Below are 24,581 nucleotides of genomic sequence, written 5' to 3'. Positions count from 1 at the left end.
GTTTATTGTTAAGTGTATTAGTATCTACTTTTTTGTAAGATGTATAAACATATACACGAATGTTTGTGCTAATTTCACTGTTCGACATAAAATGTACCTGTATACATCCTAATGGGCCTTCAGCCTATTGGGATTGAATGAATAAACTTTAAAGGTCCATTACTAAGGGAAAGTGAGTTGGCAATTTTTTTCATAGCCAGTGCATAGACTTCTGCAAGACACTAAATAATGAAGATTGGCAGGTCAAAATTTACAGAAGGTCTTTGGAACTCAAAGAAATGTATGTGTATTATGTTGAAATTTCAATGAATCGACAGAATGACCCCCAGGTCTTTTTAACTTTCTTCATACTTCATAGAAAAATAATTGTACATATACTGCGATTTATTTCGAATTTCTACATACCAACTTTCATTTTCCAATAAAATGAAATAGTTTCTGTGCTTTTTAAAAGAAATTAAAATGTTCACTTTCCTTAGTATTGGACCTTTAATATGTAAAAATTATCTCAGTATATTTACTGAATAACAAATTGTCAACTTAACACCGATGTTATAAGCATGTTGTTGTTCTTGTTACTTGTTTTCTTTTAACGTAGTATCTTTATAGTAGTATTATGCATTGTTAACCATAAATAATGAGGGCCTTGAGAACTTTCAGTTAGTTTTCGGGAAAAAGAAATAAAGCGCACACAAACTACATATCAAAACTGTGTCCTTATTGTTCCAGGACCGCCACTGTGTGCAGGATGCAACAAGGATATTTACGATGGAACTATTTTTCAAGTGAAAGGAAAATGCTGGCACAATGATTGCATTAGGTGTGTAGTTTGCCGGAAACTTATCACTGGATGTTGTCATATGAAAGACAATGAGTTGTACTGTAGAACAGACTTTACACGGTGAGTACGAACTCTTTTCACACTATTCAGTGCCGAAAATATAAAAAAATAGTACATTCGGTGTTATCTCAATAGATTTCGTATTGCTTTTTTCCCTGCGAAAAGTTGCCTTAAACACAATTATTCATCGCCAAAACATAAGACTTAGTACAGATACATGTAAATGTAGGTAAAACAGCGATAGTGGATACATATGACTGGCGACGAAATTATCAATTTGTCACTGTACATGAAAACACATTAAGAAACATATATACAAAATGTTTATGCTTATAACTGTTAACAAAATAATCAAGAACATTGTTGTGTCTTTAATGTTTGGCATGGTAGGTAAAATGTAAAAAATTATGTAAAAGTTCCATGTACTCATCATTTATTAAAAAATGCGTTTTCACTTTCCAGCTTATTTGGAGCCAAATGTTCGGGCTGCAGTGAGATAATTTCACCATCAGAGGGCGTGCATGTTGCCAACAGTAATTTATACCACATAGAATGTTTCTCGTGCATCACGTGCAGATGTCGACTTCAGCCAGGTCACTATTTTTACATGAAGGATGATGGGAAGTTACTATGTTCATCAGACTATCGGAATCTCCTCTGTAAAGGTAATAATGTTGAGAATCTCAAACTTAAACTTAGACTCAAGTTAAAAATGTCAAAACAACAAATTTTGTCTTGATAGTATCTATTTTACTGAAATTTTATATAACTTGAATCTCAAACTTAAACTTCAGCTAAAAAATTAGTGCACCTTCAAAGCATTTTAAATCCTAAAGTCTATGGAATAATTTCGACAGGTGCACAATTTTTGCGTTTTGTTGTTCTTTTTTTTTTTGTGTACAAAAAATCCTTGTTTACACATAAGGAATTTTTATTATTTTCGACATTTCTAAAAATTTAAACGTTTGAATATTATTTACTTGACTCTTTTACATTGCATATTAAATATTTTATTCGCAAAATTCGTGAGAAATATTTTGTTGAAATAATATACTTCTTTGGGCTATTTTGTTTGTGATGTATACATATATTTTGAATATTGGAATTGTATTAGATATAAAATCACCATCTGCTGTGCAGTGAAAACGTCTGTTACCACTGAATATATTAATAATCAATAACCGATAAAATCGATATGCACTAATCGCGATTTTATTGTTGTGACCCGATAAGGTCATTCAGACAGTCTGATTGGGGTCATTTAGTGTATATATCGGATAACTTCGGCTTTTTTGGTGTTGAGTGTCTCGCACGTCTTTTATATAATAATCTAGATCCGTAGATAAAGGTGGTAATTTTGTAAAAAGCTATGTCTGAAAGAATACTCTTTTCAGCTTAAGCAGCAGTGTATATGTAATTAATCTTCTATAACAGCAATTAAACAATAATTCTATTTTTGTTCGAGGATAAATTCTCAGAAGAACTTTAAAATAAACCCCGCATATTTCATATATATTTTGCGCATTGCACAAAGGGTAATACTATATCATAGTAACGAAGATGAATATACAAAATTTTAATAGCAAGCATTTTGTTTTATCATAATACGTACAATAAGACCCCTTTCCTTTGCTCGGATTAATTTTTTTGTAGGTGATTTAATAAAGACAATTATCCATACTTGATACAATATTTTCCTTTTGAGTTGTCTTATATTCACCAAAGAGCTATAAAAATAAATGTGTTTTATACTCCTTTGTATTCACGTATGTTTTGTGGTATACAAAGAATGAGGTCAATTATAAATACATTATTGTTTTATTTAATGCCTTTCCTGTATATACAAAATCGTCGAAGATGATAATAAATTAATTAAAAAATACATTTTCAGATAGTGCGGACACAGACAGCGGCTCCGACGAATCCGGATCAGACGACACCGACACACGACATCGCATGTTTTTCAATGACAACCAACTGCGCATGCTCACAGCAGCGTACCAGTCAAACAAGCGTCCGTCCCGCAGTTTAATGAAACAGATCAGTGGAGAAAGTGGACTCAGTGTAAGAACTATTCAAATCTGGTTCCAGAACCGTCGGGCAAAGGATAAAGCTCTGCAAAAGAAAACCCAGGCAAATAATTCAAACAATTTCAACAACATCAAAATCATGCAAAATAGTAATCAATTTCAGCAGCAAAATCAGCCGTACAGCCAAAAGACATTACATTATGAATATGAAGGATCGCTTGAGAATTATCAGTTATATTGCCCCTTAGATTTTCTAGTTCCAAATGAAATGCCGCCAAATGTCGATTTGTCGTCTGCGGACATATGTAACGGCGAGGTCATAGCAGGGAAACGTGACTCTAACAGCTTCCCTGTGCCACAGCAGACGCCTCAGTTCCTGCCAGACGGAATTCAACACTGGTTGACTGTGTAGAATAAATAGTTTTTAAATCTTTACCTCATGCGTTTCAGACAAAGTCTGCTAAAAGTTCGGCGCTTAACAGTAAATCCATTATATGTTTCTATTGAATTCAACATTTCATCACTTCAAAGTCGTAACATATAACACATATATTGAAAACGACAAAACAAGTTGTGGACATTTTCAGTGCCTCTTGATTGCAGTTGAAAAAAATCATCGTGTTTTAACTTTATCTGTTGTTTGTTCTGTTGTTTACATGTTCAGAAGTTTATAAATAAGATAATGTCATTTCTGATTATTTTTTCATGACTTTGTTATATTTATTATTATTATAGCAACTGTCCGAAAACTGCACTTTGAAAACAGAATAAATTTGACTACGGAAACATTTCCGTTTAAAATACTTTCTGACGAATACCACTTAAGGCTCACTAAAACATAAAAGTCTGAATTGTGCTTGTTATCTGATATATCCTTAAGAATATTGTAAGAAGTATATTATAACAAATATAGAACAGTTCAGCGCGATAGCCGTGATCGTATAGTGGTTAGTACTTCGCGTTGTGGCCGCGACAACCCAGGTTCGAATCCTGGTCACGGCAGTGTCTGTGTTGTCCGTCTCGGCACAGCTGAACTAGTTTTTTTCCATGTTTCATATAAAGTATTTGGCTGCCTTTCCGTTTTACTGCACCTATATAGGAGAGGCTCTTTACTACAATTTGTATTTGATAACATACTCTTTAATGCCTGTTGTCTATTTTGAAGGGTAAATCAGGCTTCTTTCTCAAGAAAATTTAACTTTTGCAACTATTGGAATTGTCCATAATCGTCTGTAGCATTTTCAATACTTAGACCACCGGGAGAACTCTATCACACACACGCTTAACTCAAGATTAGGGAAGGAGGGAAAAGCATTGGTTTATTTTGACTCACTCACGTTACTCATGATTAGGATGTATTAGAAAGCTATTATCTTTTGACACTACCTGTTATTTCAATTGTTTGACACTATCTGATATTTGAATCATTTGACACTGGCAGTTACGAACCAAATCGAATCAAATGAAATCAAATGAAATCAACATTTATATCGTTAAACATAATAGCAGCTTTTGACCGACATAAAGGACCAAAATGTCATCGTGATCCGCTGAGTAGTACCGCCCTCTTTAAGACAAAACGTTATAATTTCGATATACACCTACAAAATTGAACAATCTAATATTACTACCGTCATACCTTTATGGAACTTAAATGAAATTATCCTTATGACAAGGGATATGAGTGAGTTTCAATTTGGAAAAAAGTGAGTTATATCTTCAAAACACCATTCGTTATAGTATATAGTGTGGCCATGAAACCTGGTCATCTTGGTTTGAAAATAATGTCCTTAGGCCAAACTGAAGAAAAGCAGTTAAAAAGCACCCCACCCCCCAAAAAAGCCCCAACCCACACCGAATCATCGGGGGGGGGGGGGGTAAGAGAGATAAAAATTTTAAACATCTTCAAAAATAAAGTTGGAATCATGAGGTTGAAAGGAGAAATCGTGTAACCGTGAAGTTTAAATCATGAAATTGTGACGTTGTAAACGTGTAGTTAAAACCCTTTAACAGGATTGATCATCAACTCGATGGCTTGGTGCAACATGGGGGTAACTCGATTTTTCAAAACTTTACAGAAAAAGAAAAAAGAAGAAGATAAAGACCGAATGCAGCACTTAAAAACAGTGTTATTATAGTTTTAATTTTTAAACAGAATTAAAACAAAAATATTTAAAGATAAAATTGGAAATAATTATTGAGAAAAACTATATTTTAAGATATATGAGTTACAACATGTTGCACTAAAAACTACTTGACTCAGTCAGTACAACAGTAATTAAAAATCAGAAACTGCATTTAAGATATTTGAGTTTTAAGCTATTTAAAGAACTATGCATATATTATTAGATCGATATGAAGTTGGCAGAAGCAGTAGCAGCAGTAGCAAAAGCGTGACACTGGCAGTAGCAGTAGAAGCAGTAGCAGTAGCAAAAATATGAAATCGACAATAGCAGTATAGCAGTAGCAGCAGTAGCAAAAATGTGAAATTGGCAGTAGCAGTAGTAGTAGCAGCATGAGCAAAATTATGAAATTTGAAGTAGCAGTAGAAGTAGTAGAAGCAGTAGCAGTAGAGCAGTAGCAGTAGTAGCAGTAGAAGAAGCAACATTAACAGAAGCAGCAGAAGCAGCAACTGAAAGTAGTAGTGGTAGTAGCAGCAGTAGCAGTAGTATCAGTAGCAAAAGCAGCAGAAGCAGTGGTAGAAGTAGCAGAAGCAGCAGTAGCAGTAAAAGTATCAGCAGTAGCAGCAGTGGCAGTAGCGGTTGTTACAGTAGCAGCAGCAGCAGTAGTAGTAGCAGTAGCAGTAGCAGCAGGAGAGCAGAAGCAGCAGTCGCAGTAGTAGCAATAGCAACAGTAGAAGTAGTATCAGTAGGAGAAGTAGCATTGGCAGCAGTAGAAGTAGCAGTAACAGTAGTAGCAGAAGCTGAAGCAGCAATAGCAACAGAAGCAGTGGCAGAAGCAGCAGTTGTAGAAGCAGCAGTTTGAGTAGCAGCAGTAACATTAGCAGTAGTAGACTGAAGCAGCAGTAGTAGCAATATCACTAGCAATAGAGGTTGTAGCAGTAGTAGCAGTAGCAGCAGTAGCAGTAGCAGCAGCAGCAGCAGCAGCAGTAGAAGCAGTAATAGTAGTAGCAGTGTCAGCAGTTGCAGTAGTAGCAGTAGCAGTAGCAGCACAAGTAGCAATGGTAGTAAAAGCAGTCGTAGCAGCAGCGGTAGAAGCAGTACAAATAACGATAGTATCAATAAATAGTAGCATCAGCAGTAGCTCTAAGCAGTAGCAGCAGCAGCAGCAGTAGTAGCATTAGCAGTAGCAGTAGTATCAGTATTAGTACCAGCAAATGCAGTAACAGCAAGAGCTGTCGGAGGACAACAACCCTCGACTATTCTACAGCCTTGTCAATTGAATGAATACAAAAGTCAACAAGGCAGTCTGAAGGACAGCTAAATCCCCCGCCACTGCTATGGATAGTGAAAGGGTAAACCTTTGATTTTAGCTGTGACCTTGACCTTGAACTGACATGGCTGACTCATGAATTCTGCACAACGTCTTGATAAGGTGATCATTTGACCTAAGTTTCATGAAAATCCTTCAAGGGGTTTAGGAGATACAGAGCTGAAACCTTTGACCTTCAGTTGTGACCTTGACCTTGAGTTGACATGGCTGACTCATGAGTTCTTGATGAGGTGATCATTTGACCCAAGTTTGATGAAAATCCTTCAAGGGGTTTAGGAGATACAGAGTGGACACAAAATGGAAGGCTCAAACCTTCGACCCTTAGTTGTGACCTTGACCTTGAGCTGGCATGGTTAACTCATAATTTCTGGACATCCTTTTGATGAGGTAATCATTTTACTTAAGTTTTATAAAATTCCTTCAAGGGGTTTAGCGGACACGAAATGGAAGGCTCAAACCTTTGACCTTCAGTTGTGACCTTGACATTGAGCCGACATGGCTGACTCATAAGTTCTGCACATCGCCTTGGTGAGGTGATCGTTTGACCCAAGTTTGATGAAAATCCTTCAAGGAGTTTAGGAGATATAGAGCGGACACAAAATGGAAGGCTCAAACCTTTGACCCTAAGTTGTGACCTTGACCTTGAGCCGGCATGACTGACTCATAGGTCCTTTACATCGTCTTGATGAGGTGATCATTTGACCCAAGTTTGATAAAATTCCTTTAAGGGGTTTAGGAGATATAGAGCGGACACAAAATGGAAGGCTCAAACCTATGACCTTGAGTTGTGACCTTGACCTTGAGTCGACAAGGCTGACCCATGGGTTCTGCACATCATCTTGATGAGGTGATCATTTGACCCAAGTTTCATGAAAATCCTTCAAGGAGTTTAGAAGATACAGAGCGGACACAAAATGGAAGGCTCGAAACCTTTGACCCTAAGTTGTGACCTTGATCTTGAGCCGGCATGGCTGACTCATGGGTTCTGCACATCGTCTTGATGAGGTGATCATTTGACCCAGATTTTATAAAATTCCTTCAAGGGGTTTATGAGAGATAGAGCGGACACAAAATGGCAGGCTCAAACCTTTGACCTTGAGTTGTGACCTTGACCTTGAACAGACAAGGCTGACTCATGGGTTCTGCACATCGTCTTGATGAGGTGATCGTTTGACCCAAGTTTCATGAAAATCCTTCAAGGGGTTTAGGAGATATGGACCAGACACGATTTTGTTACGGACGGAAGGACAGACGGACGGACGGACGGAAGGACGGACGCAGACCATTCCTATAATCCCTCCGCCACGGCGGGGGATTAAAAAAGGGGCATAATTTTGTAAAAATGCAAAGAAGAGTTATGGAACGTGACACTGCATGTCAGATCCTGACAATGAACATGTGTGTGAACTTTCAATCCATTCCCATTAATGGGTACTGAGACACCAGCTTACAAACAAAACCTTAATCAAAAATTTCTAAGCCGAAAAAGAGGCATGATTTTGTAAAAAAGCAAAATAGAGTTATGGAACCTGTGCAATGTAAGTCAGTTTATCACAGTGAAAAAGTGTATGAAGTTGCAATCCATTCCCACAAGTGGTTACTGAGATACCAGCTTACATACAAAAACTTAACCAAATCAGGACGCCGACGCCGACGCACGGGCAAGTCAAATAGCTCTACCTATTCTTTGAATAGTCGAGCTAAAAACGTGAAAGTGGCAGTACCAGTAGCAGCAGTAGCAGTAGGAAAATGTAAAATGGGCAGAAGCGCTAGCAGCAGTTGCAAAAAAACGTGAAACTGGTAGTAGCAGTAGCAGCAGCAAAATCGTGAAATTTGCAGTAGCAATAGAGAAGTAGCAGTAGTAAAAATGTGTTACTGTTACTTCTGCTACTGCTACTGTTTATGGAACTAATGGTACTGCTGCTACTGGTACTACTACTGGTACTACTGCTACTGCTGCTAGTGATACTACTGCTTCTACTACTACCGCTACTGCTTCTGCTGCTACTGTTACTGCTGCTATTTCTACTGCTGTTACCACTGCTACTGCGACTGCTGCTACTTCTGCTACTGCTACTGTTTGTACTGCTACGGCTGCTACTTTACATTTGCTTCTGCTACTGCTGCTACTGCTACTGCTGATGCAGCCGATTTCACGTTTTCTACTGCTATTGCTGCTACTGCTACTGCTGCTACTGCTACTGCCAATTTCGCGTTTTTGCTACTGCTACTGTTACTGCTGCTACTGCTACTGCCAATGTCACTTTTTTGCTACTGCTGCTGCTGCTACTACTGCTACTGCTACTGCCAGCTTCGCGTTTTTGCTACTGCTACTGCTGCTACTGCTACTACAAAGTTCTCATTCATTTGCTAATATTACTGCTGCTACTGCTATTGTCAATTTCACATTTTCTAATTCTGCTACTGCTTCTGCTTATTGCTACTGCTAACTTCCTAATTATTAGCAATTACACCGCATCCTTTAGTAACATTATAATGCGGAAGAATTAATGCTGACCGTAACATTAAGTCAACTTATTATAAAAACGACAAAAAAAGTTGTGGACATTTTCAGTGCCTCTTGATTGCAGCCGAAAAATGACAATGTGACTCGGAACTTTGATTATAGAATTATCACTGTATTTGTTGTTTATTCTGTTGTTTACATGTTCAGATTTTGTTAAGATAAAATAATGCCAATGCCTTTTAACGCTGATAATTATTTCATGACTTTCTAGAATTTATGACTCCTAAAAACTTTCAGTATTTTACCTACTGTCCGAAAACTGCAGTTTTGTCAATGAAAAATTCATTTCCATTTAAACGATTTTCTGACGAATACCACTTAAGACACTCTTAAAATTTCATTCTCTAGATTGTGCTTGTTATCTGATATATCCTTAGGAATACTCTAAGAGGGATAATACAACACTTTTATAACAGTTCAGCGCGATAGCCGTGATCGTATAGTGGTTAGTACTTCGCGTTGTGGCCGCGACAACCCAGGTTCGAATCCTGGTCACGGCAGTGTCTGTGTTGTCCGTCTCGGCACAGCTGAACTAGTTTTTTTTCATACGGTCCGTTCACCGTATAATGTTGCTTTTTTAGTTTTACTGCACCGAAATATATCCATTTGTGTCCAGTAGGAGAGTAATTTTACAGTTTGTATTAAACAAAGTATTCTTTGATTTTATTGACACTACCTGATATTTGAATTGTTTGACACTGGTAGTTACGAATCAAATAAAATCAAGTTACATGTAAATAAAATAAAATAAAATAAAATAAAATAAAAAGCGAGTTTCAAGTTGAAAATGAGTCGTATCTTTTAAATACACTTCGTTATAGCCTAGACGTGGAATGACATATCTAAACCATACAAAATGTTTTAAATTTTTATGCAGGTATGGCACTGTAGTTAATAAATCCGACAGATGCGGAAGTGCCATCATTATGCATTAAAATCCAACAAGTAAATAAAATCTTAACTTATTCCATTTGACCTCTCCAGACTTATTTTTCCTCTATTTCATATTGAAGAAATATATTTTTTGATAAATACCTGTATCTATATGTACAATTATACAAATAATTATATTCTTTATCTGTGCTTTTGTCAAGTTGACATTGGCGTCCAAACGGACGTGACGTCGTTTGTATTGTACGTTGTTATTTCTGACGAAGACATAAAAGTCGAAATTACATGTAGAAAAAATATGTTGTCTTGGTAATTTTAAATCCATTTGATCCATAATCTTTTGTGACATTTTAAATACTTAGACCACCATGAGAACTCTATCAGACGCACATAAATAGGATTATAATCCTGGAAAATTCGCTTAACTTAAGATTCGGGAAAGACGGAAAAAATCTTTGATTTATTTTGACTCACTCACGTTACTCATGATAAAGCTATTATCTTTGGACACTACTTGTTATTTGAATCGTTTGACACTACCTGATATTTGAATCTTTTGACACTGGTAGTTACGAACCAAATGAAATGAAATCAAATCAAATGAACTCAATATCTATTTATTGTCGTCAAACATAATAGCAGTAAAGACATAAACTATGTATAGCTTTTGACCGACATAAAGGCCCAAAATGTCATCCCGATCCGCTGGGTAGTACCACCATCTTTAAAATTAATGAATAGTATCAAAACGATATAATTTTGATATACACCTACATGTCATTTCAAAATTGCACAGTGCAATCTTATATTACTTCATTCATACCTTAATGGGACTTAAATAAAATTCTCCTATCCCCTAGATAGGGTATGAGTGAGTTTCGAGTTGAAAAAGTGAATTATATCTGTAAAAAAACACCATTCTTTATAGTCGGCCATTAAACTTGGTCATCTGGGTTTGAAAAGAACGTCAAACGGAAGAAAAGCAGTTAAAAATCCCCGAATGATCTAGAGGTAAGACAGATAAAAAAAATAAACATCTTCAAAAATAAAGTTGGAATCATGAAGTTGAAAGGAGAATTCGCGTAAACATAAAGTTGAAAGCATGAAATTGTGACGTTGTAAAGGTGTAGTTAAAACTGCGAAATCGTGACCCTCTAGCAGCATTGATCATCAACTCGATGGGTTGACGCAACATTGGGGTAACTCGATTTTTCAAAGTTTTACAGGATAAGGAAAAAAAAGGATAAGACTGAATGCAACGCTTACTAAAACCGTGTAATCAAAGTTTTAAGTTTAAAACAGAATTAAAACAAAAAATATCTAAATATTAAAATGGAAAATAATTATTCAGTAAAATCATATTTTAAGATATATAAGTTACAACCATGTTGCGCTGAAAGCTTCTTTACTCAGTCAGTACAACAGTAACTAAAAGTCAGAAACTGTATTAATAGAAGAATAATAAAGAGGAAATTGATCATAATTATTCAGTAAAGCTATATCTGAAGATATGTGAGTAACAACCACAAATGAACTGAAAAATGAGCCTATTCTTCTTCTTGACACAGTGCAATAATAACTTAAATGTCAGAAACATTTTACTTAACCTTTACCCTGCTAAATTTCTTAAATGGACTGGTCCATCATTCAGTCTGGGCACTACCACTTATTATTCAAAGAGATGTTCATTGAAAATTTAATGACTGATGTGCAGGCTGATCTTTGTCTGCACTGGTCGCAAAGGCTAAATCACTTTCCACCAGCAGACTAAAGGTCTGGTTAAGATATTTAGTTTTATGGCTAGATATCTAAAGAACTATTCATGTATAATGAACCATAATACTACATCCTTCAGTAACATTAAGTTAACTCATTATAAAAGCGACAGAACAAGTTTTGTACATTTTCAGTGCTTCTTGATTGCAGCCGGAAAATGACAAGAAGACTCAGAACTTTGATCATAGTAGTATCACATCATTTATTGTGTTTTTATCTCTGTTGTTTATATGTTTAGAGTTTTTTTTAAATAAACAATGTCACTACTGAAAATTGTCATGACTTCCTAAAAGTTATGATTTCTAAAAGTTCAGTATTTAGACCCTACATACGGCTCGAAAATTGCTGTTTGAAAATTGAATAAATTTTATTACGGAGTGTCAGTGGAACATACATTTCCGTTTAAATGATTTTTTGACGAATAATTCATGAAAAGAAAACTACAGCAACATCTATAGCACTTAGCACTTAAAGTACTTAAGGCATCACACTCTGGATTGTGCTTGTTATGTGATATATCCTTTAGAATAATATAAGAGGCATAAAACGACAACATGAACCAGTTCAGCGTGATAGCCGTGATCGTATAGTGGTTAGTACTTCGCGTTGTGGCCGCGACAACCCAGGTTCGAATCCTGGTCACGGCAGTGTCTCGGCACAGCTGAACTCATTTTTTTCATAAATGGATCGTTTCGTGTATTATGTTGTCTTTCCGTTTTACGGCATCAAAATATATATGCGTGTCCAATATTTAATACAGTATTCTTTACTGCCTGTTGTCTATTTCGAAGGGGAAATCAGACTTCTTTTTCAAGAAAATTAAACTTTTGCAACTTCTTTTCAATTGTAGCGTTTTCAATACTTAGACAACCCGGAGAGCACAATGATTATAAACTTAATGATATTGTAAAGAACTGAACAGTTTGTTATATATTTTCGGAACATTTGGACGTGGAAATTCCCTTGAAGAGAGGTTAGTATGCACAGTACACGTACCTTAATTCTCGGTGCACGTCATGAACGTGTGACAAATAAAATTCAAGTTGGAAGTTTATTCTTTTGGTCCTTTGTTCTCGACATGGGCAGATAGAAATTCAAAGGATAAGCAATTCAAGGCTCGCTTTCGTTGCAGAATATTTGACTGAGTAGACTATACCCGCGCTGACATTTTAGCCGTTAGCTAACAGGCTTCAACCATCAAGGGGTAAATGTGGGTAAATCAGGTCAAGAATGGAGAAAATCGACACCAATATGATATCGGTTTCGATACCAACAATTTTCAAACCAAATATTCCTCCTACGGATTAATTTTAATAGCATAAAACAGGATTATAATCTTGGAAAATTTGCTTAACTCAAGATTCGGGAAGGACAGAAAACTTGTGACATTAGTTTATTTTGACTCACTCACTATCTCATGATTAGGGTGTCATTGGAAAGCTACTATCTTTTGACACTACCGAATAGACACTGGTTGTTACGAACCGAATCAAATCAAATCAATATTTACTATAATAGCAATAAAAACATAAGCTACGTCTAGCTTTTGGCCGACATAAAGGCACAAAAATGCCATCGTGATCAGCGTGGTAGTACCGTCCTCTTAAGATTAATGAATAGACTCAAAACGAGTTAATTTTAATTCATGTGCAGTTAAAATGTACCATTTGAAAACTGAAAAATGTTTGGTTTTACAGCTAGATATTTAAAGAACTGCTTATGTATTATTAACCTTAATTCTGCATCCGTCAGTAACATTTAAGTGAACTTGGATGATAGTATTATCACTTTATTTGTTGTTTGTTTCTATTGTTTACAGTTCAGACTTCCTTTATAAATAAAATAATGTCAATCCTGATAATCATTTCATGACTTTTTAATATTCATGACTTTTCTAAAAGTTCAGTATTTTATTCACGGTCTGAAAATCGAATAAAATATACTACGGAATGTCAATGAAACATACATTTCATTTTTAATGATTTTCTGACGAAAGATTCAGGAAAAAAGCTCCACCCTGAATAAATGTGTTTTCAAAACTTCATATACAAACTTTTTCGGTCATTCTCTTTTCAGCATAGTTTTAAAATCATAGAATAATAACTATGTTACACTGTAGAAACAAAGTGTGGTCTAAACTCACCTTAATACAAGAAGTACAGTGAATACTATTACATTATATTCAGTCTGTATATTTTTAGTATAGTTATATAAAATAATAACTATCTTACACTGTAGAAACAAAGTTTGGTCTAATACATCAAGTAATGTGCATACTACAAAACTAATTTAATACTATATTAGACCTTTTCGGCGTAAATGGAAATGTACACCACTACGTACATGTATACGAAGTTCGATCAATTTCGAGGGGTTTTCTCAGAACACTTGACAGAACATATTTTGAATAGCAATAATTTCAACGAATAATTCAGCCAGTTTACGTACAAAGAAATAACGGGAAACGCTGTCACAAAAATCAACCGTGCTATAAGCAAGATCAGTCTTCCTAGGGTCGTCTAACTCATCTGAGGCATTACTATGAGACTTGGTATTAATATTAACTAACGGTATGTTATTCGTTGTTTTCTAGAGAACAGATGCATGTCCACTGGAGTTGATGATTTATATCAAGTTTATTTGATTTGAATGAGATCTGTAAAAGGAGCTGAAAACGACAGTTATTCACGATGAGACACAGAATAAAGTTTACAATACCAAGAAGCAATTTTGTGCACCCTTGTCAATAACAATTTTATTATTAACTGACCTTGGCTGGGAAGCAGTAGGGTATGTTAAACACCAATCTGACTAAAGTACTTGATCTTCTAAACGAAGATCTGAGAATGACCCATTCACATTCGTCTTCTGTATATTTTGGATTTCAAATATTGCTATTTTTATTTTCGCAAATCTATTTTTATTCGAACTAATCAGACGACTTGTTTCAACAAGCATTTGAACCACCAAAATAGCGTCGAATGTCAAAAAGTAAGAAAAATATGCAGTCAGTCAGGGGCTCGAAACCAGGACCCCTCGCTTACAGGGCGAGTGCCCTACCGACTGAGCTAACCGGCTGTCTGATACTTTACGTGACCAAGACCGTACCATGACATATGATTTCTCTCAAAACACGAGGGCGTAGTCGCGATGTGGTCGTCATAAGAATTGTAAATATGAAAAACCCAGGCTAAATAATATGTTGTAATTAAGGCTCTGATTGGCTAGCGGAAGGGTCGTCAGAACGAGGCTATCAATAGCACGTCTTCAGATCCTAAGCGTAGCATAATATGAGATGTACTTTAGTCAGATTGTATTATACACTTTAATATCATACTGAAGAATTGGGCAAAAATCGATTCTATTATCTTTCCTTGTTTATCGAGATCAACGCTATACCTTGTTGTCTCCCTTAGACTGTCTAGCTAAATATCGATCACTATCGGATATTTTTAGCGAGTGTTGTAGATCGCTATGGTTCGGCTATCTCCGCTTATCGTATCACGGGAGGTTCCGATCATAAAAACAAGGATTATAGATTAGAGATCTACTGTAAAAACGTGGGAAGGGTGATTTATTGTACACCAATTTTAACTACCAGTAAAACAACAACGACAAATATAGCCATCTTTATATTTATCAGGTTACATACAGAGTAACAACTTGGTTTTATTCTTTTTTGTAATAATGTAAAATACAGAACGGAAAAAAGAAGACACTTTTCATTCTAATTAAAACAATATTTGTTCAAACCTTTTTTCCTTCTTTGTTTCTATTGGAAAATATCAACCAGGTAAAAATCGATATCGCACAGCCAGGTGATTTCAAGGGGGATAATTTTACCGATAAGACGACATATTTTACCTAATTGTTGATCATGATATCAAGATTGAGAGCGAAGTAAACAAAATGTTTAATGAGATTTTAGAATATATTTCTTGAAAATTATTTTCTTCATAACTGGGACAAGACTACTAACATACATTAAGTTTAATAACATGTGACATAAACCGAATGAGATTTATTATCGAATTAAAAACTGTGGTCTTCCGGCACGTGCACAGAGCGTCTGACTTCGGATTTTTGGGAAGAATATGCCTTTACCTTGTGCGTAATAAGCGTACACATAACTTGTTCGAACCGCAACGCCTTGCACATCAGTACAAATATGGACAGTATTGTTTTTTTTTTTAATTCCAAATCTACAAACGCATATTTCTGGACAAGCTGATGGACTGTAACGATTCCCGATTGAGGCATTGCCTTATTTCATATTTTCGATATGAATAGTTTGATGGTTCCAAGTTATATGAAATATGGTTGTGATCCCACTTTGTATAAACATTTCAAACTGGGCGACTGAACTACTGAGCAGAAGTTAGAGGTCGAGCGTAAGACGAGGAAAATGTATTCGATCATTTTGGGATATTTTATTTGTTTAGAATCTTTCAGTATTCAAAATGGCATAATGCAAGATCGTTTCCTAGGTTGGTCGCTGTATCAATACAAATCGATTATACGTTATTCGTTGCTGTCTTGAGACAACCCCCAACATGTACATAGTCGTATATAAATACATTTACGCCGAAAAGATAAGATCTATTTAGACATTAAACGCATTGTCTTGGCCTTTAATATGTCAGTGTCAATTTGTTATCTGACTAAAGTACTTGATCTTCTGAACGAAGATCTGAGAACGACCCATTCACATTCGTCTTCTGTATAGTTTGGATTTCCCATATTGCTATTTTTATTTTCGCAAATCTATTTTTATTTGAACCAATCAGACGACTTGTTCGAATGTCAAAGAGTAAGAAAAATGTGCAGTCAATCCAGGACTCGAACCCGGGACCCCTCGCTTACAGAGCATGTGACCTATCGGCTGAGCGGCTATCTGACACATTACGACATAAGAATTGTAAATATCAAAAATCAAGGCTTAATGTAGATTTGCAAAATGTTGTAAGTTAAACTCTGATTGGCTGGCAAAAGGGTCGTCATAACGAGGCTATCAATAGGTCGTTCTCAGATCCTATGCGTAGCGTAATAGGAGATGTACTTTGTCAGATTGTGTCAATTTGTAGCTAGATGCTTGTTATTTCTCATTTTCTTCACGCAAAGCACGTATAATTACCAACATGGAAATACAAAAGAATACAGTTATTTTGTGGTGCGTCTTTAAACACATTGTCGTCACTGTCAATTTATAACTAGATACATTGTACTTGTTAATTTTTTCATTTTTTTTTTCGTACAAACCATGTGTAATTACCATCATGGAAATACAAAAGAATACAGTTATTTTGTGGTTTACACATCATTGTGATAGCCGTGATCGTATAGTGGTTAGTACTTCGCGTTGTGGCCGCGACAACCCAGGTTCGAATTCTGGTCACGGCAGTGTCTGTGTTGTCTGTCTCTGCACAGCTGAACTCATTTTTTTCATAAATGTATATTGTTCGTTTCGTGAATTAGTTGCCTTTTCGTTTTACTGTGTCAAAATTGATATGTGTGTCCAGTATTAAATAAGGTATTCTTTACTCAGTCTGACTGTTGTCTATTTTGAAAGGAAAAATCGGACTTCTTTTTCAAGAAAATTAAACTTTCGCAACTTCTTATCAGTTGTTGCCTTTATCAATTGTAGCGTTTTCAAATCTTAGAAAACCCGGTGAACTATTTTTCATCTTGTTCATACAATGTATCTGACTACGTATGAAATTATATACATGCATGTTTCGTAAGAGACGCCTTGGAACGTGTTCATTGTTGCCCGTTGTCTATTTCGTACAGAACAACTTACTTCTTTGTCAAGAAAATTGAAGTTTTGCAACAATTTGAATTTATAATATTATGTTTTGCAGCATTTTAGGATGTCCTATAGACTTCCTAAACAACTATATTAGACGCGCAGTAGTTAAAAACTTAATAAAAGAGTATTTTTGAAAAAAAAAGAACATTGATCTCTCTACAATTATCGAATGCATCGTGGACTAGTCTGTGTTAAGACCCAGGCGATAACTCCTGAGGCTATTCAAATTTTGTATAATTATGTCCCTTAGTTATTGTTTTTGCTGCCTCCTGGTAATACAAGTCAAATGTAAGAAATTGTCAAAAAAGTATTAGAGTAACAATATCAAACAAACTAAGTGGGTTGTAATATGTTTGAAATTCAAAGACAGATGTGACATACCAGGCATTAGGTGGTCAGCTGGGCAAAATTATTAAAAAGTGTACACATTAAAAAGGTCAGCTGTCCGGAGCATGTCTTCAAATGATTAGATATCTGTAAACATTATATGAAAAATAGTGTCAGACAGTCTTGTCCGTGTCCGTGTCCGTGTCCGTCCGTGTGTGTGTGTGTGTGTGTGTGTGTGTGTGTGTGTGTGTGGAGGGGGGGGGGGGGGTATGGGTGCGTTACGTAAATTTTCACGATGTGCAGAACTTATAAGTTAGCCATGTTGGCTCAAGGTCAAGGTCACAACTTAAGGCCAAAGGTCAAACGCGATCCAATATGTAAAATACTTGACGGTCCTCAGCGCTGACGCGCTCCGGTCAGACCTGTATTTTACATATTGGATCGTTTGCGTCTTACATCCTGTACTTACACTTACTTCACTGTTAAAAACTCAATATTAAATCCGCTTCTTACAACATATGGCTCGAGTTTTCCTTAATCATAGTGGTTTTTTTTTTAATTTTAGGGAGAAAAGACATGGTCATATGGTTTGCATGCTCTTCTTGGTAAAACGAGCATTTATCCATACAAGAACGGGGGAACTACCTTCGGCATCGAAAATGCATTGATGGTTGCAAGGATACAAGGGTATGCGTCTGGAATTCCTTGGAAAGAGGTTAGTAACATTTAAATAAAATTTTGGATGGCAGAAATCCTGATTTCATTTTGGTACTTTGTGGCGTTAGCAATATTGGCTAGCATCATTTGCTGACAGCTTATATCAGTCTGAAGATATTCACACAATAGTGTTGCCCAGCTGGAGAAAGCTAGAAAAGGGTCAATAGGTATGTGGCTACTGCAGTTCTAAAAGAGAGGCCGTTGTAACCTCTTGTACACAGATTTATCTGGGAATCCAGTAGATCAGACATTGTATGATAATGATGGGGTTCACTTGACCAGTCTAGGAAATTATATTTTTCTTAACCAAATAAGGGCGGGATTGGACATACATGTTTTTGTGATAAAGTAACAATGTACTTTATAATTTAAAGCAATAATAAAACATTTTAAACAATATTTTGTATTGCTGCTTTGGTAACAAACCATAATTTGTTTGTGTGTATATACTGTGTTGGTTGTAAAGGGTTCGCCAAAATGGTGTGATGACTAGGTGTTCTCGACAGTCTTCGCAGTATGACTGAATGAGAGCCGCGCCCTATTTCGCCAAAAGACATTTTCTATAGCAAAAACTTGGGACATTTTCTACAGCAAAATCTTAGGACATTATCTACAGCAAAATCTTATTCTCTGCAACAAAATCTTAGGACATTCTAAAGCAAAATTTTAGGACATTCTCCACAGCAAAATCTTAGGACATTCTCCACAGCAAAATCTTTGAACATTCTCTAAAACAAAATCTTAGGACATTCTCCACAGCAAAATCTTAGGACATTCTCTACAACGAATTCTTACGGCATTCTCCACAGCAAAATCTTAGGACATTCTCTACAGCAAAATCCTAGGACATTCTCTACAGCAAATCCTAGGGCATTCTCTACAGCAAAATCCTAGGCCATTTTCTACAGCAAATTCTCTACAGCAAAATCCTATGACATTCACTACAGCAAAATCTTAGGACATTTACTACGGAAGTGAATTACTTATAATACTGATGTAAATTGTAGTGTATGTGTATGTTGTCACATTGTGGTGTAATTCAGTTGTGTTAATATGTAAATTTCATCAGCCTTTTATTTACCAAGGTTCACCCTATATCAAGCATAAGGAATTCAACATTTTGGTAACTTATTATCTAAATATTTCTAATCTAATTACAACTTAGTTCGAAGCTTAAGCGTACTGGTTATATTCAACAAATTTTGGTGACACAGTTAAAGACTTGACTTTTGATTTATACTACTTATAAGATATGAGCCGCGCCATGAAAAAGCCAACATAGACCAGCATAGATCGAGACCAGCCTGAGCACCTGGGCAATTTGCTCAGGATCCGCGATGTTCACTAACGGTTTCTGTAATCGCAATAGGCTTTGAAAGCGAACAGCATGGATGCACAGGTTGGTCTTGATCCATGTTGGTCGCAAATGCACTTTGTTGGTTTTCTCATGGTGCGGCTCATATTCAGATTTTGACATTTGTTTTGGAAATGAATTAAATGGTTTGAATGTTTATTGAAAACCTGTAGCTTTGTACCGCTAAAATAAATGTTTGAATAATAACAGAGCTACAGTAAATAGAAATAAGAATAATTTAATAAAGATTAAAGAGTGGAAAATACTTTAAAAGAAACAAAAAATAACAAAAAGTAAATAATTTGTGTATTCATTTTCTTTACCTTTTATCTTTTGCCTTATTAAGAAAGTGTTTTTGTATTTGAATAACTATGTTTGCATATTTTCAAAAGACAAAAGGGGGAAAAGAATCTACCTAGCCCTCCACCTATCACGAAATACTACATATACGTCGTCAGCGCAGTGGGCGGAGCTGAACTGTTCTCTTTTGATAAATCCGGACCAGATGCCATAAAAATAATTTACTCAAATTGAATTCAACATCTTTTTGATTCATCAGAATTTTGAAATAATTTAAAACGTTTTACCAAATATAAAGCTAAATGAAATTAGCCTGTATTTCAAATGTGTTTAGGCTGATGAGAAGCTGGACATTTGATATTCAAATAGAGACAGATTTCTTTCGACATTCTAAACGTGAAATTGTCGAGAAGTTAAACATTCAACATTGAAAATTCAAAACGAGAATTACACTTTACATTCAGCCCCTGAAATAATCGAGAACGACATTTGGCGGTGGAATTAATAACGACATTCTGACATCGAAAACGACATTTGGCAGTGGAATTGATAACAACATTTGACATTTGAATCGAGAACGACATTGAACGCTGGAACTGAGATCGACTTTTGGCATTCAGACCAACAACGACACTGCAATCAAACCAGGAACGACATTATCCTTCAAAATCCAGAACGACATTGGACACAAGAATCTAGAACGACATTGGACATTGGAATCGATACATTGAATATTCAAACCTAGAACGAGACTGAAGATCCAAACTTAGACACTCGAAAAAAAAAACAACCGGATTTGAATCGATACCGACCTTGAAATCCGTAACGAAATTTGACAATCCGAATGACATCGGCCATTCGAAACAGTAACGACATTAGTCATTCGAACTCAGATCGAAACAAGATTGACATTGTACATTCAAATTTAGACCTATTTTGGACATTAAACTCCATGACGACAATGGACACTGGAATCGAGAAAGATCTTGGACATTCGAACCTAGATCGACATTGTCCAATGTCGTTCTTGGTTTTAGATAACCAGTACCGTTTCTGTTTAGATTGTCCGAATGAAGTTCGTTCTTGATTTAAATGTCCAATGATGTTCTTATTTGAGTGTCCAATATCGTTCCAGGTTTGAATGTCAGTTGTCGTTTCCGATTCCAATGTCTAATGTGCATTTTTGGTTTGAATGTCTAGTGTCTTTGACTGTCCGAAAGCGAATATCGGTATTGAACTTCTCGTATATTTCTCACATTGAACGTCCGATGTCGTTCCCCATACATGTGACTGTCCTATATCGTAAATCGAATCTCTCTTTGACTTCGCAAATTTCTCCATTTTGTAATTTGAAGAGCTTAAGGTTTAATAGATTTCGTTTGACCTCAACATATTAAATTAACCAAATATTTTAGGACTTCTATGTTGTTAATCATATACGTACAAACTATGATTGTACAATACGTCATATTATCAGATAACAGCCATTAAGTGCTGATGCACCGCGTAAAGTTTTAAACTGTGACAAAATGTAGGTATTCATATCCTCGTGATTGTGTGTCACATTGAGGCCCATCTTTTGCTAGGTCAAATGGAATAGATGATGTTAATTTTAAGTCTTTTGGTTAAAATCAACATATTCTTTAAATATGATACAAACGGATAGACGGACTGTAAATATTCGAGTAGTTTAAATATTCAGTTGACATTTTTTTTTGTAATTATTGTTTAACTTTCAAACTTACCTTGAAAAAGCTTTAGTTTTTTAAAATTCTACAACTGAAAAGGTCACAGTCCCGATAAATTGCAACATAATCATAGAAGTCTTTAGTAGACTGTCTGGTTCATCGTAAAAGTATCTGAATATTTGTTGTCTAGAATTTATCCGAAGAAAACAAAGCACAGATTTGTAAGCTTTGCGCAGTTCTAGCTTCATGCACCAATTTAACCGTATCATCGCTTTTGCCCTATAGGCGTGCTTAAAACACTAAAAAGTAAAAACCGGTTCCTGAAAGTCTGCGAGTACTCTTCAAAGTGTCACAGAAGTAGTAAAGAATTGTTTGTGCGAAGACAGTATAACCTCATTTGACCTTTTGACCCTTGGTCAGGACTGGTCAATGCCGGACAATTTAAAATCCACAGGTTTTAAACCCAGTAAAAACCTCTGATTTAACTAAAGATGATTTAAAATGAAAAAAAACAAAATGTTTTATTTAAAAATATTTCCATTTAAAAAACTTTTAAATAATTTTAAACACTACACCGAGAGACAAAATGTAGAATAAGTTTGGCCTAATATAACATACAGGAAGTAAAATATAATGTGGTTGAATTTAGACCACATTTATTTTCTGTTTAAATTCTCTTTTAACTTCCTTGTTGTAATCCTTCTACATAGATAAACAACTGTTAAAGACATTAAAATGCCCACAAAATGTACACAATACCAATAAATCATTAATAATTATCCATGAAACAAGAAAATTTCAAACTAAAAATAACCCCGACGGGAAACCAAATGCTAAATATAACAAATATAACAAGGCAGGTTATTAAAAAATCTATCCCCCTTTTAATAATTAAAATTTAAAAAAAGAAAAACAAGTAATATCTCCCATTGATAATTGAAATTCATACAAATTATTTTAATTAATATTGGAAAAAATAAAATTACTTTAGGATTGTTATTATTTAAAAACAAAAAGTAATTGAATAAATTATAACACATAAAAATAAAATTATGATAATTTCAAAACCATAACACTATTATATAAAGAATAAAACACTATATATAACCGGTTTCAACTTTTATATCATTGAGTCGTGTTGTGTTACGCTTAGTTCCGGGAAAGTCGATCTGACGCTTCCTTGTCTGTTTAAAGGTAGCTTGCAGTATGGTTTGTGTACTGGGTCGCCTTGTCTGTTAACGGTTTACAGCCTGTTATGACTTTGACTGGTTGTGCACATAAAGAATTCTTCCGTCAATGTTGTAATAGCATGAATTGCCTACTTCGTTCTTGTCTCTAGTTTCGAGGTTTCGGGAGGTTGAAGGTGATTCTGGCTGCAAAAACCGGGCAGGTTTGATGATTTGGGAAAAAACCCCAGCTGTATGGTGACCCTACAGATGAGGTCTCTTAGGAAAGACTAATGGTTCACCCCGGCGTCGGGTGTGCACGTAATAAATTCTACCTGGCGTCGGGGTTAAAATAAATGTACATAACACGGCTTTTGCATTTTTAACAACTATTAAACAAGTATTACAAGATTTAAGTAAAAACAACTGAAATCACTCAACCGTTTGAGTATGCTATAGGTATAAACATGATGAATATCATAATCTTTTATGTTTTTGAAAATCACTAAATCGTTTTGAGTATGCCATAGCATATGCATGATTGAACAAACGCTTTCATTTATATTATTAAATATTCCCATTATATTAATTATTCCAGTTAAATAAAAACACAGTAATTTAATAAAACTAAAGATTAACTCAAAGTTTGTTTCTTCATAAAATGCAAATTTTCATCCGATGGGTGAATCTAATGTAACTATCCCAAAAGCGAAAATATTACTTTTGTAGATGTTAAATCGTTATAAGGATGAATGTCAAACATGTCCCTTGTTTTAAAAAAATTTTTAATTTTTTTTTATACATAGATATTAACTGATCAGTGTCAAAGTCCTCAGCTGCTAAAATTTTACATTTTCAAATAAAACACCAAATAACCTAAAAAATGGATTATTAATCCGCCCAAATCATTCCGCCATTAAATATAAAAGTTATAATGGACTTTTAATGGGTTTGATCCGGTTCACCTATAGGTCTGGTCCCCGTTAATAAAATATTAATATCTATTATATAATTCCATTTTTTTTTCGACTAAAAACACCCCCTTCAAAAGCACATCTGGTACAGCTAGTTTATATTCTTGGTCTATGGTATAAAATCTTTATAATCTACAATAATTCCAGGTTTTAATTCAAATGCATTTAAATAGTTAAAACCCGGGTTCATATCTTCATATGTTGAATATATCCAGGCACCCGACGGTCAAAATACTTTGTCATTTTAGGGTAATCTAAAAAACTTTTATTAAAGTATTCAAAGAGAAACATGTTTTACTTTTTCTATTTCCTTTTCAAATTCTTCTTTTATTTTTTTTATCATTCTTTTTAAGTTTAAGAATTATTTCAGCTAAATCATCAAGTCGTTTTGTTGTAGCAACTTCAGAAGCAGATAAATTGTCAACAACGCCTTTTGTTCTAGCTAATTGTGTTTCTAGTTTTAGAAAAGCATTTTTTACTTTTGTAATTTCTTGGGTATTAGTAGAATTACTTGGGTATTAGCATGATTGATTCTCCTTGTTTAGCTGATATTTCAACTACAGAGTCCAGACCCTTTTATTATTTTTTTAATTTTATCATTAAATTTATCTTTAAATTCATTTAATATCTTTTGTAATAAACCTGTAAGTTTACTTAAGTCTGCGTACTTATATTGTGACGTGTGTCAACAGTACAAAATCAAGTTCTAAAGTTTTTTCCCTTAAAAT

General features: G+C 35.1%; 1 protein-coding gene and 3 non-coding genes across 4 annotated transcripts; all 4 read left to right on the top strand.

The window, feature by feature from the left end:
• The first annotated feature begins 653 nt into the window (after positions 1 to 653).
• LOC123560701 (LIM/homeobox protein ceh-14-like) lies at positions 654 to 3,451 on the top strand. Its single transcript, XM_045352869.2, has 3 exons — positions 654 to 901; positions 1,304 to 1,506; positions 2,733 to 3,451. Exons 1-3 carry the CDS (start codon positions 861 to 863, stop codon positions 3,281 to 3,283), a joined length of 795 nt encoding a protein of 264 aa, XP_045208804.2. The 5' UTR covers positions 654 to 860; the 3' UTR covers positions 3,284 to 3,451.
• A 350-nt stretch (positions 3,452 to 3,801) lies between these two features.
• Positions 3,802 to 3,873, top strand: Trnah-gug (transfer RNA histidin (anticodon GUG)). The gene has a single exon. It is a non-coding gene; the product is annotated as a tRNA-His (tRNA).
• A 5,406-nt stretch (positions 3,874 to 9,279) lies between these two features.
• On the top strand, positions 9,280 to 9,351 carry Trnah-gug (transfer RNA histidin (anticodon GUG)). The gene has a single exon. It is a non-coding gene; the product is annotated as a tRNA-His (tRNA).
• A 2,742-nt stretch (positions 9,352 to 12,093) lies between these two features.
• Trnah-gug (transfer RNA histidin (anticodon GUG)) lies at positions 12,094 to 12,165 on the top strand. The gene has a single exon. It is a non-coding gene; the product is annotated as a tRNA-His (tRNA).
• The last annotated feature ends 12,416 nt before the right edge of the window (positions 12,166 to 24,581 follow it).

The sequence above is a fragment of the Mercenaria mercenaria genome, chromosome 15 (genome assembly GCF_021730395.1).
Source record: "Mercenaria mercenaria strain notata chromosome 15, MADL_Memer_1, whole genome shotgun sequence".
Classification (NCBI taxonomy): Eukaryota; Metazoa; Mollusca; class Bivalvia; order Venerida; family Veneridae; genus Mercenaria; species Mercenaria mercenaria.
Note: the sequence above shows the minus strand (reverse complement) of the source record. Positions and strands in the feature narration are given on the sequence as shown.